Here is a 13,125-nt window from a genome sequence, read left to right as displayed (position 1 = left end):
AGACTCTATTCCAATTCTTCATATTGTTGTCTCTAGAGATTTGAAACTGGACAATGTCATGTTGGATGTTGATGGCCACATTAAGATCACAGATTTTGGGATGTGTAAAGAAAACATTTTCCCTGGCATCACCACCCGGACCTTCTGTGGAACACCTGACTATATTGCTCCAGAGGTACAGATCTCCACTTAAAAACTAATGCGCCCAGGTTCCATCTACTTTCATCTTCTACTTCCAGTTTATTTCTGAGCAGGATGTAAGGCGAGACTACCTGATCTCAAAGCGCACAATGGCTTATGGCCAAGTCACTTAAGGAAGCCTCTTCAATTGCAGGTTCCTCATTTTTTGGTTGCAATTGGTTGGGATTTTAGATCAAGTTTTCTCTTCAATTCCTATGTTTAAGGAAAATACCTCTACTAAGAGGAGAGAGAAGCCTCATCTTAAATTCCTTTCCATGGTCAAGTTAATCAATGGGTTTAGCTGGTTGAATAGTTTTGCTTGTATTTATTTTTTAATATTTTTGAAAAAAAGTTCAATTATTTTTTATTGCTTTATTTACTATTGGATTTTTTTTTAAAATCATCTCTCTACAGCGATCAGGGGACTAATCTTAAATTCCTTTCTTCATCAGCCTTTTGGGTCATGTTTAAATGTCTAATAGTTTAGATGGCAAATTGCTTTTATTTCTTTTTAAATCTGTAATAGTTTGGTGTTATTGTATTGTTTCACAAAATACCCTATTGCTAGAAATAAAAGAGAAAAGTGGAATCCAAATGTAATTGCAAAACAAGAAGAAAAAAACTGTATTCGCTTTTGGACTCTGTATACTCATAAAGTTTATTGCTCTTTAAAATTTCAGGGTTTCAAATTCCTAAACTATGTACTATATCCAAACTCAGTATATCCATTATAGCCAATATGTTTTTGCATCTGAAATCCAGTTTTTACAATTAAACATACATTCAGGGACGCAACCTTGCTTTATTTCCTCTTAGACGCTATGTTCTCCCTGGGCCATTTCAGTTTTAAATTCTGAAATGTTCCATCATGTTTATTTTTATTCTCAGAATATTTTGGATGGACGGGGCAGTGAATGAATGAAAACTCTGTTCTTTTATTGCATTTCAATTTTAATTGGTTGAAAAGCCCAGGATCCTAACTGTGTTATGACCATGGTTTTGAGGTTGAATCACAGCCATGCTGTTTGCTTCAAACCACTCTTGAAAAATAAAATTACAATGTCAAGAATGGAATAGCAGGCTTTTATCAGGGTCGTTGCATGGAATGTATCTGTCCCATTTAAAAATTATTGTTTTATTTATCAGCTCAAAATGCAGCTATCAGTTCTTAAATGCTGTACGATCTAAGTATTTCATGAGCCACCTTCTTTTGTAATAGCCAGCACACATATTTTATTCATCAATGGAAACTTTGCTCCAAAATTTCCACTGGAAGTAGAAATATAAGATAAAATCTTTTTGGTGGTAATTCTCGGATGGTTGACTTCATTCTCCTTAGGGCATACTCTGCTCTTCTGTTTCATACAAGTAGTCCTCAACTTGCAACCTCAGTTGGTATTGTAATTTCTGCCCTAAGTTGTTACAGCTTAAGTTGGATCAAACTTGATTTTTATGGTATCATTCAAGCAAATCCAGCTTTCCCAGTGGGTGTTTTTTTTGCTGGAAATTGGCAAAATAAAGGTCACAAATGGTGCTCATGTGACTGCAGGATTGTAAATCCAAGCTGGTGCCAAGCACCTAAATTGTGATGACATGACCATAGGAAAAGAAGGATGGTCATAAGTGTGAGTACAGGTCATAAGTCACTTTTTCCAAGTCTGGCGTAATTTTGAACAGTTGTCAAACAAATGGTCGTAAATCAAGGACTACCTGTACTTGCTTGCTTACTTTACTCATTTGTTTATATTAAATACAATTCCTACTTTGCAAACTTGGAAAAGATATTCTTTTGGTGAAGTATTTAGCCTCAGTAGATATATATGAGTTTTTCTCTTTGATTTTTTTGGCTTTATTGGTTATGTTTGGCTTGTTTGTAGATAATTATATCTTTACTTTTGTTAGCTGCTTAGTTGGCATTGCTTTGATCAAAACATGAAATGAGATATATCTCAAGGGGCTGAAATTGTCATTTTTCCCTCTCTTTAAGATTATAGCTTACCAGCCCTATGGGAAGTCAGTGGACTGGTGGTCATTTGGTGTTCTTCTATACGAAATGTTAGCTGGACAGGTACGTATATGTAAGGATTCTGGTAAGTATGCGCAAGAATTCTTTACCATTTACTCCATTTCAAAAATGCGTTTTACATTATCTGGAGAAATGATTGATAGCCATGAAACTATGAGATCAGGAAACAAAGGCTGTTAGGGATTAAACTCAGTCATTACCATTTTCCAGGTGTGCTCCAGAGAATTTTCATAATTTCCAAGTGGGGCTAAGATTTTTGAAACAAATTAATTTTGAAAGATACATATAAGGGGCTGATCTCTTAAATACCTGGATGTAGGGAATTTGTTGCTCATTGAGTCTCTGATAATAAACTAGCATTCCTTCCTGGATTCTTAGGAGCATCAATCTCTTATGAGAAGCTAGGAATCACCAGTGGTACTTAGCTCTTAGTGGAAATCTTAAGACTTGAGACTGAGAAAAAGAGGTTGCATTAAAGCTGAAATATATATATTTCCACTCAATATAGCATTAAATGAACAATTCTTCATTAATTAATCTATTTATTTGGCTTCCCATTTTACAGAAGTGACTTTGGACAGCTGACAAGATTAAAATAAACAACCCCTCCAAACAAAAGGACAAATGATTAGCCATAGCAGCGGAGCCCACCATCACCCTGACTCAAAGGCCTTGGGGAACAGCCATGAGAACCATTTGAATTTCTGGGCCGATGCTGTTCTAACAAAAAGACATTGTTTAATAAAAGATACCTGGAGCATACTTTCTCTGCTAGATCTGATGGAGGGGAGGGGGAGAAACAATTGGAGAAAGGGCTTACTAGACATTTTGAAAAGAAAAGCATTCATGCGATTTCAGAAATGTAGAGTAGAAATGGGGTAAGATTCCTCCTGTTCTCCCAGAGGGCTTTGTATATTTCAATTGCCACACATGGAAGAGAACTACTTTTGTTCTCTCTATATGAATCCAAGTGCCATTCTGCAGCTGCCTTTTTCACAAAACCTGGAAATGTGGCTCAAAGATGTAAGATTAAGTGTTGTTTATCTGTGTTACGTGTACAGTAGTTTGTACATCACTGAGGCGTCCAAATAGGAAAATGTATTTAATGGACCAAACATTTCACACACACATTCTATGCTTTCTGGGCGGGGAAAATAGAATAGTTGTTGCTTATTTTCTCTGTGTTTTCTTGATCTACAGCCACCATTTGATGGAGAGGATGAGGATGAACTCTTCCAATCGATTATGGAACACACAGTATCCTATCCTAAATCTCTTTCACGAGAGGCTGTCTCCATCTGCAAAGGAGTGAGTCTTGTTTCAGAACTGGCACACTTAGGTGGAAGGGGGCTCCTTATCATATTTCCTGAGACAACATGAACGATTGAACCTTGTCAGCCTTCCCAGGTAGTCTGGAAAAGAAACAGGAACCAGTTCAGCCAATTCTACTTCATTGTAAGGCTACATTAACAAAATCTCACAAGTTTAGAAAGCACAGATCTCCCACTTCTTTTTTACCACCTGATAAGTTAGGGAGGTTGTTTTGGGACAGCCTTACTATAATAATAGAGTTGGGAAGGGAACTTGGAGGTTTTCTAGTTCAACCTACTGCTTAGACAGGAAACTCTGCACCACTTCAGACAAATGGTTATCCAACATCTTTTTAAAAACTTCCAGCGTTCACAATTTCTGGAGGCAAGTTGTTCCACTGATTAATTATTCTAACTGTCAGGAAATTTCTCCTTAGTTCTAGGTTGCTTCTCTCCTTGATTAGTTTCCACCCATTGCTCCTTGTCATAACCTCAAGTGCTTTGGAGAATAGCTTGACTCCCTCTTCTTTGTGGCAGCCCCTGAGATATTGGAAGACTGCTATCATGTCTCCCCTAGTCCTTCTTTTCATAAGACTGCACATGCCCAGTTCCTGCAACCGTTCTTCATATGTTTTAGCCTCCAGTCCCCTAATCATCTTTGTTGCTCTTCTCTGCACTCTTTCCAAGTGTGGCCTTACCAAGGCATTATAAAGTGGTATTAACACCTCACATGATCTTGATTCTATCCCTCTGTTTATGTAGCCTAGAACTGTGTTGGTTTTTTTGGCAGCTGCTGCACACTGCTGGCTCATATTTAAATGGTTGTCCACTAGGACTCCAAGATTTATCTCACAGTTACTACTATTGAGCAAGGTACCACATATACTGTACCTGTGCATTTTGTTTTTCTTCCCTAAATGTAAACCTTCCTTTTATGAGTCCCTTTCTCTTCTTGTTATGCAGCTGCAGGCTATATTCCCTCTTATCTGATAATTTCCTAGGCAGCTTTTCTTCTAGCTCCTATGTCCCAAGGTCACTCCTACACACCATTACATATCCACCATTACATATATATACAGGAACCATTCCTAAGATGTACGGCTTTGCAGGAAAGGGACAATTGATACAGGATTCACCAGGGGTGTCAAGATGTATTGAACTTCCATTTGAATAATTCTCAACATCATGTCCAACACCTCTGGCCTATATTGAGGAATGCTGAACTGATGGATTGTCTTTTGAAAATAATTTGGCCTTTGAAATTTATATGGATTAGTTCCCTGCTTGGTTTTCAAACCAAAAGGCAATCCTGGTTTACATTAAACACTGGCAGGGGAAAATCAGTACAGTGGGAAGCAGTTAAGTATTTATTTCATCTCTTTTCCCCATGGGTGTTCCTCTGCTTCCATGTGTGGATGTGGGAACTCTTGTTTGTGTCTCCTTCTGTTTTGCCAGAGTGTCAGAGCAAGTATCGGATGCCCAGGCAATTGGTTCTTTTGGATCCAGAGACAGTAAGCACACACCAGTGAATAAAGGGATTTTTAAGCTTTATTATTAGCTCAAGCAAACAGATTTAAAAGCGTAATGTAAAAAGCATACATAGCAAGCAAAATGATACCCAAATTTCTTACAGGCTGTGAGGAGCTCCTGAACAATGACAGCAGAGATGTCCTAAAGTGCCCAATTTCCACAGTACCCAATGCTAGGCTTTGTGCTAAAGCCCCCAACAACCCCAAAGTTTTTTTTTTTTTAAATGCCAAAACCTGGCACCACAACTTCATGGCCCTGCTATGATGATGATGAGACTGCAGGACCTTACGCTGACTGTGTGGCACATGCCTCTGGGATGGGAATTAAAAGTGAGAGGCTTTGACAGTAAGAAAAGCTTTATAGCTTGGCGAAGATTCCCCTCTCCTCCTTTATTCAGTAGCAAGAGTAAAAAAAAACCAAACAGGTTAGCTCAGAAAGAGTTCTAAACTTCTAGACTTTTCTTAATATGATGGATAAACCAAAATACGTCACTAAACTCCTTGAAATAACATTGATCTTCTGCTTTGCCACTATATCTTCCCATCTAGTGCCAGATTGGATTAGATTCCTTCAAGTAAGATGCAGGACTAGCAAAGTTTTCTCTGTTCCTTAGTTCTTGACTAAACATCCCCTGAAGCGCCTGGGGTCAGGACCAGAAGGGGAACGGGATATTCGGGAGCATGGATTTTTCCGCTGGATGGACTGGGAGAAACTGGAACAGCTGGAAATTGCTCCACCTTTCATACCTAAGCCTGTGAGTAGCTATTGGTTGCCGAATGACAGGCTCATCAATTATTCTCCAAATATATTATTCTGCTATCCGCCATTTTTTTAGAATAAAAAAGAGAGGAATCACAAAGGAAGGTTACACAGGCAGTCCTCAACTTACAACCAATTTCCATTGCTAAACAAGGCAGTTGTCAAGTGAGTTGCATCTGATTTTGTGATCTTTTTTGCCACGGTTGTTAAATGAATCACTGCAGTTATTAAGTGAATCACGAGGTTGCTAAACAAATCTATTTTTTCTCTTTGACTTTGCTTGTTGGAAACCGGCTGGGAAGGTTGCAAATGGCAATTGTATTTGCAAAATATAAAATACATGCCAGGTGCCAAATGATCAGATTTTGATCACATGATCGCGGGGAATGCTTCAGTGATTGTAAGTCACTTTTTAAAAAGTGGTGCTGTAACTTGGAACAACTGCTAAACAAATGATTGTAAGTTGAGTACTACCTGTATGAGTTCATCTGGACAAGGAACTCTTTGCAGGAGCTGGTTTGTTTTTTTCCTTCCTCAAAAGCTACAAGTATAAAATTTAGAATGTGTGTTCATCACTAATTTCATAAATATCATTAGGTAGTTTAAGTCTTAGCTAGTAAACGAAGAAAGAAATGGTTGTATTAACAGGCTGAAAAATAACTCTTTTTCTTCCCAACTTCTTCCCTCAATCTCTTTGGTCCTTTTCTTTTTCTCTTTCTACATCTGCTCCAGTGTGGCCGGAGTGGCGAAAACTTTGACAAGTTCTTTACACGGGCACCACCAGCACTGACACCCCCAGACCAGCTGGTTATGGCAAGCCTCGATCAGAGTGAATTCCAAGGATTTACCTACATCAACCCTGACTTCGTGCATCCATCAACCTTGCGGCAGGGAAGCCTCTCCCCAACTGCCATGCCTCTCTCCCCAACCGGCATGCCTCTCTCCCCAGCAGGAATGATCCCTTCTCCTACCTCTTTAGTGTGAGAGTGACCCGTAATCACCCAAAATCCCCATATTAAACCTTGGCTGTTGGACTCTGTTCCTAAGAGCAGGAGTCCAAGTTGAAACCCAATCCTAACTCTGATCCCCAGAAATATTTTGTTAATTGCATTCTCTGGTGTGTTGTTTCCCTCCTTATTTCCCTCCCTTAGGTGCAATCAAACTGGTGAGGTTAAGAATGAAAAAATGCATGCACACACACACACATACACATACACACACACAAAAGTGTGAGCACACACACACACAAAGATAGAGAGAGAGAGAGATACAAATATTCAGTCCACAGTTCCCCAACCTTTCCGGCTTTGCAGGTTGGTGAGGGGGGGAGGGTTCTTTGTGAGTGGCGGGTATGCGCTCACTCACTGCTTGGACAAGTGCGGATGCACTGCTCTTTCCTGCCACTTCTGCAGCCAGATTCCAAACATCTCAAGGCCCAGTAGTAGACTGTGGCCCAGGGTTTGGGGACCTCTGACTCAGATGCATGTACACACACGCAGTCTATATAGATCAGGGGTGTCAAACTCAAGGTCCAGGGCGCGGATCCAGCCCACTTGATGCTTATATCTGACTCAAGTGGCTGCCCTGGAAACAGCTCAATTTTTGCTGGCAGAGGGTTGCAGGAAGCTGTTGCAGTTAAAAACAGAGCTCAGGAGGGTCATGGGCAGCCCTCCAGCCCTCTGTTTTCACTGGCAGAGGGTTGCAGGAGGCCATCACAGCCAAAAATGGAGCTTGGGAGCCTGGCAGAGGGCTCAGGCCACCACCTGCATCCCTGACACGAGTGATGTTGAACTGGCTACACCAATCCTGGCCACGCCCTCCCCCACCCCCAAGGTCAAACAACCCTCATGCAACCCTCAGTGAAATAGAGTTTGACACCCCAGATAGATAGATAGATAGATAGATAGATAGATAGATAGATAGATAGATAGATAGATAGATAGTTAGTTAGTTAGTTAGTTAGTTAGTTAGTTATAGATATACTAGCTGATAACATGGCATTGCCCAGGTATTTATAGGGAGAAAATGTCCGACCAAACATAATTTCTAATGTTGGATTTTCCCAGATGGAGCCCCCCTGTGGAGTACTATGAAGCTGTTGCCATGGCAACTCCACTGTGCTGTACAGTAGACGCCATTTTATGGCAGTACATTAGAAGTCATTTCAAGGCACAACAGGCTGTATATCTTAACAAAACACACACCCCGAAAGGTGTTAGGGGTGTCTTAACCCACAGTATTTGTCTCCAGAGAGTAAGTCATCTGTGTACCAGGTTTGGTTGAAATTGTTCGAGGTGTTCCAGAGTTATGCTGGAACACACACACACACACACACACCATATACATATAATATATATAAAATAGCTACATCAAGAGAAAGAAAGTTTTAGAGCGTAGATAAGAGAGAAATTACTCTTGTTACAATCATCCTTTGGCATGTCCTGAAATTTGATCAAGGTTATCCTCTCTCATATCACACTACCGATGTGAGGAATTTTGTAAAAATTGTTTCTGCCTTGTACTCTTTTCACTGGAGTTCAGCTTCTCTGTGTTTTTGTGATGTTCCTTCAAATGATGTAGGTCGGGGATTTGACTGAAAATAGCGAATGAAAGAGTAGAAGAAGGTCCTCTTAATTTCTCCTAGGTAGTTAGGGTACCGGATGACTCATCAGGTTAGAAATGGTTAAACTATGGATTACCCAGCTAATTTCATGCCATGCGTATTTTGTATAAAAAATAACTGGCCAAAGGATAACGGCTGTATTTTGTGAGAGGGGTATTCTGAAATTTAATTCGGAGTTATCCAGATTATACTTTCTGCTCTTATTTCAGGACTATAAAATAGCTGCCAAGCTTTAGAAAATATCCTGATTGATAATGCAGCAAAATGACAACTGTATAGTAAAATGTAGTTGTGCAATGAAAACAATCTAAATATGAAGCGCACACTGAATCACTTAACTGTACCTGAGGCTGCAAATGCTATGGCATGGAATTATGCTATGGCATGGATTTATTAAATTGGAGAACTTCACATTTAACAGAGCCACCATAAACCTGGATATTTAACAAATGGAGAAAGAACAATCTCAGAATGCTACATTTATATAGAAAGTGTTCTGGGGGAGAGAATTTGCTCTAGTTGCTACCATTGTAGTGTGTAGAGGAGATATTTCTTCACAGGCTTAAAACACGGACTCTCCTGCACTTCTTTAGATATGTCAAAACTGTAGTTCCAGAGGTCCCAATTTTAGCACATCTGCAGGATGCCAGGTTGGAAAACCACATCTCAAAGGATATCTAGTTTAAGTGATTCTGAGTTACTCCCTTGAAATGCTTTTTAAATTGGGAAGCTATCAAGGAAGAATGACTGCCTTCTCTCTTCATTAATTAGTGGTTAAAATAATTCTTAATATTCATTTCAATTAATATCCATTTGCAAATTGTAATCTTCAGCTTCACCTCCATGGTGCTTTCTCTAGTCTTATCTGCTACAGTGGAATATTAATTATACTTGATGTATTTGTCTTCTTAAAACCTTGATTCCTTGCACCTCACACGTTGTTAGTAGATTTTCCTTCCCAAAATCTTGTAAAAACCTCACCAGTCCTTATCCCTCCTAGGCATTGCACCAGTGTTTTCCAATCTTGACAGGCTAGGAAATTTTGGAAGTTGAAGTCTATACATCTTAAAATTGTCATAGTTGAGAAATGCTTCATCACATTGTATATGGCACAATCTCCTGGGCATTACCATATTTGTCGGAGTATAAGATGCACTGGACTACAAGACACATCTTTTGGGACTCCTGAACTCTTCGTGCATCTTGTTTTTGACCTGAACCCTCTGTTTGGTTTTTTGCCAAACGTGCTTGTTTTTGGCCTGCAGAGTGCTTCTGGTGGCCATGGTGGGCAAAAACGGGCTGGGGGAGGCCAAAAACAACTTTCTTATTTTCCTCCTCTAAATCTAGGTGTGTCTTATAATCTGGTGCATCTTGTAGTCCGCTGCATTATATAGTCCAAAAATAGGGTAAGGGCCAGGAGATTGTGCCACATACAATGTGATGCAGCATTTCTCAATTATGACAATGAGGGTGCGGGAGGCCAAAAACGGGCTCATTTTTGGTGAACATGGGATGTGTGGAGCACTGCAGTGTGCTTCAGGGGGGCAGGGGGGCAAACGTGATGCATGGAGGGTTCGGGAGGCCGAAAACGCCCATATTCAGTCTATAAGATGCACTGAAATTTTCACCCACTTTTAAGGTAGGGGGAAATGTGCATCTTATACTCCAAAAATATGGTAACTTATGGTAACTTATGGTTACATAAGTTGGTAACATGTCCTTCCTCCTTCCTCTGACATGGTTTCCCATCGCCAACTCAATAGCTGTAAATCTTGAAAGAGAGCAATGATAATGGCAAATTTGGTATTAGACTTTGGGTAAGTTATCTGTCTTCTTCCACAGAACAGCATGTTGAGATGGAAACTCTTCTCTTTCCTGCATTGATTATTATATAATGAATTGATTTATATGTATATAATGAATATGTGTACCTTCCATGTTTCCATCTTTCTAAAGGGACATCCATCTCTTCCAAGCTACACCTGACTGTCTTTTTACAGCTTTAAAACTGAGGTATGGTAAACTGAGATCTTACTCTCTATCCTGAGAGCATCACTAATGAACGGAATGTAAACATCCCCTTGTGATTCTTCCCAATTACTTTTTTGGTGCAGAAAAAAAATCTTGGTATTTATTTAGCTGATGATAGAACTCTATTGAAAACTAAATTTTTCCTGCTGTGGCCTGTGTCAGCTACTGAATTGTCATGAAATGGCACATTGAAAGTGCAATGTTTATTCACACCCTTGAAATGTTTACTCATATGAATTTGTGCTACAGATGAAAGAGAACTGAATTTAGTTGGCAGGTGGGGTGAGGTAAAAGGATGACTTATTCTGCTGACAGTGGGACCAATTTAGGAAAGACGAAATATTAAGATGTTTATTCCTCTCATACCCTAAAAGCAATTTCTTGCCATTTTTTCCCTCTCCTTTATATTCAGTTGATAGCAATGTTCTGCATACTGGTCTACAATTTTGTGGGGGCCTCTCCCCCCTTCTTCCTCATTGCTAATTGAGGGAAAGTGTTGTAGACCAATACAACTGAAGCTTGGTAGACTTTCATGTTTCCCCCCTCTGCAGACAGAATATTTTGAAAATATATAGAATTCCAATATATTGAACTAGTTGTTGCCTATCTGCATCTTAGGCCAATAATGTTATAGGAAAGAGCAATTTGCACAAGTATCTAAGGTAGCCCATAGATAGAGCAGAAGGTTGTAGAATTCAGAGTTCTGGTTTTATGAACAGTGAACGAGGTCTAGAGCAGGGGTGGGGAACTATAGCCCTTTTATGATCTATGGAGTTCAACTGGTTGGCTCAATTGCTGGCTCAGGAATTCTGGGAGTTGAAGTCCACCGATCATAAAGGGGCCATAGTTCCCCACCCCCTGCTCTAGAGAATGGCAATTTGTTCTTTCCCAAATATTTCTACAGTTCTTTCCTTCAATTCTTACAATGCATAAGTCTTCCATCAGTTTCCTGCCTCGTTTTTTCCCCCCTCTTCTAATTACCTGGCCTTTCCCCATCACAGCCACCACCAATTTGGGGATAACAGCACCACATGACTCCTATTTTCTCTTTGGCTTGTGATTCTTTGTAGCCAGTATCATAATCGAATGGACTCACTTATGCATTTCAACATAAAAGATATTTATCCAATCTTCAGCTTGTGTTTGTTTTTCTGTCAATAGCTTGAGTGGTAAGAGACTACAGATTTTGGGTGGTGGCTGATAATGCTGAGAACATTACTTTCAAGCAATGGCTTCAATTGAATAATTTTAGACTGTAGACCTAAAGGTCCTGCAGGAATTCTGCCCTTTTGATGGTATCAGCCATTTATCCTGGCTTTTAATGCTGGCTGTAGAACATTCAAGCATACACACAGGGCACTTCTACAGGGTGTCTCTACCCCGTTCTTTAATCCGTGCCCCACCTCTGGAGTGCCATAATGTTTCTGCTTAGCAGCTGAGCCCATTTATTTCCAGCTCAGCAGTCATGCCTCCAAATTTACAGTGAGTTTAGTTTTCCAGCTGAAACGTTATAGCTCTGCAGTGCTGGTGGGGGGTGTTTTTTTCCCATTGGCATGAGTGAACCTGGCTTTCCCATTAACTGCTTATCAGAAGGTCACAAAAATGGATCACATGACCCCTGGACACTGCAATCATAAATATGAACCAGTTGCCAAGCATCCAATTTCTGATCATGTGATCACGGGGATGCCTCAACGGTTGTGTGAAAAAGTCGTAAGTATACAATAAAAGTGGGAAGGGACTTTGGAAGTTATCTAATCCAACCTCCTATTCAAGCAGAAGACCCTACACCATTTGTGACAAGCGGCTATCCTCTTGAAAGCCTCCAGAGATGGAGCACCCATTACTTCTGAAGGCAAACAGTTCCATTGGTTGATTGTTCTCACTGTCAGAAAATTTCTCCTTATTTCTAGGTTGAATCTCTCCTTGCTCAGTTTCCATCCATTGTTTCTTTCAGGTGCTTTGGAAAATAGGTTGGCTCCCCTCCTCTCTGTAAGAGCCCATTAGATACTGGACCACTGTTATCATGTCGCCCTTGATCCTTCTCTTCACTAGACTAGCTATGCCCAGTTCCTGCAACTATTCTGCATATGTTTTACTCTCCAGGCCCCTAACCATTTTTGTTCCTCTCCTTCAGGTTCTTTCCAAAGCTTCTACTTTTTTTTTATAATGTGGTGACCCAAACTGGATGTAGTATTCCAGGTGTCACCTTACTGCCGTTGTAATTTTAAACAGTCACCAAACAAATGGTGGTAAGTTAAGGGCTACCTGTATTTTTTCCCTTAGGTTTCTTTTAAAATAGAAGCCACCCACAGCCCAAATCAATGGTTGAAACTAAAGGACAACCTGCACTGGATTTTCATGGCTGCTGAGGGGGAAGAAAATTATATCTCGAAAATTATCCCTTGGAAGTCTTAGAAATGCTTCTGACAGTTTGGGTATGAAGAAAAGGTTTTGAAAAAAAGACCTCTGCCTTCATTAACAAATTGTTAATGGGCTAGAGATTGAATCCCAAGATACTCTCACCCTGCTTTAAGAAGAACCCTCTTTAGGAAGAGATTGGAGAACCATATGACAACTGAGAACATAGGCACCAAAGACAAATTCTTTCTGTGTCCAAACACACTTGGCCAATAAAGAATTTATTCCATTCCTTTGTCTAAAAT

At 40.0% G+C, this 13,125-nt stretch overlaps 1 protein-coding gene across 1 annotated transcript in view; it reads left to right on the top strand.

Annotated features, from left to right (window-relative positions):
• PRKCG (protein kinase C gamma) overlaps window positions 1-6,813 on the top strand; it is a 58,434-nt gene extending 51,621 nt beyond the window's left edge. The window contains exons 14-18 of the mRNA XM_032235250.1: window positions 37-175; window positions 2,168-2,248; window positions 3,407-3,514; window positions 5,660-5,800; window positions 6,538-6,813. Of these exons, the coding sequence (XP_032091141.1) occupies window positions 37-175; window positions 2,168-2,248; window positions 3,407-3,514; window positions 5,660-5,800; window positions 6,538-6,789 (721 nt within the window). The 3' untranslated portion in view covers window positions 6,790-6,813. The remainder of the gene's footprint in view (window positions 1-36; window positions 176-2,167; window positions 2,249-3,406; window positions 3,515-5,659; window positions 5,801-6,537) is intronic.
• The last annotated feature ends 6,312 nt before the right edge of the window (window positions 6,814-13,125 follow it).

The sequence above is a fragment of the Thamnophis elegans genome, chromosome Z (assembly GCF_009769535.1).
Source record: "Thamnophis elegans isolate rThaEle1 chromosome Z, rThaEle1.pri, whole genome shotgun sequence".
Lineage (NCBI taxonomy): Eukaryota > Metazoa > Chordata > Lepidosauria > Squamata > Colubridae > Thamnophis > Thamnophis elegans.
The sequence above is the reverse complement of the archived record's forward strand: the minus strand, read 5'-3'. Positions and strand labels throughout refer to the sequence as shown.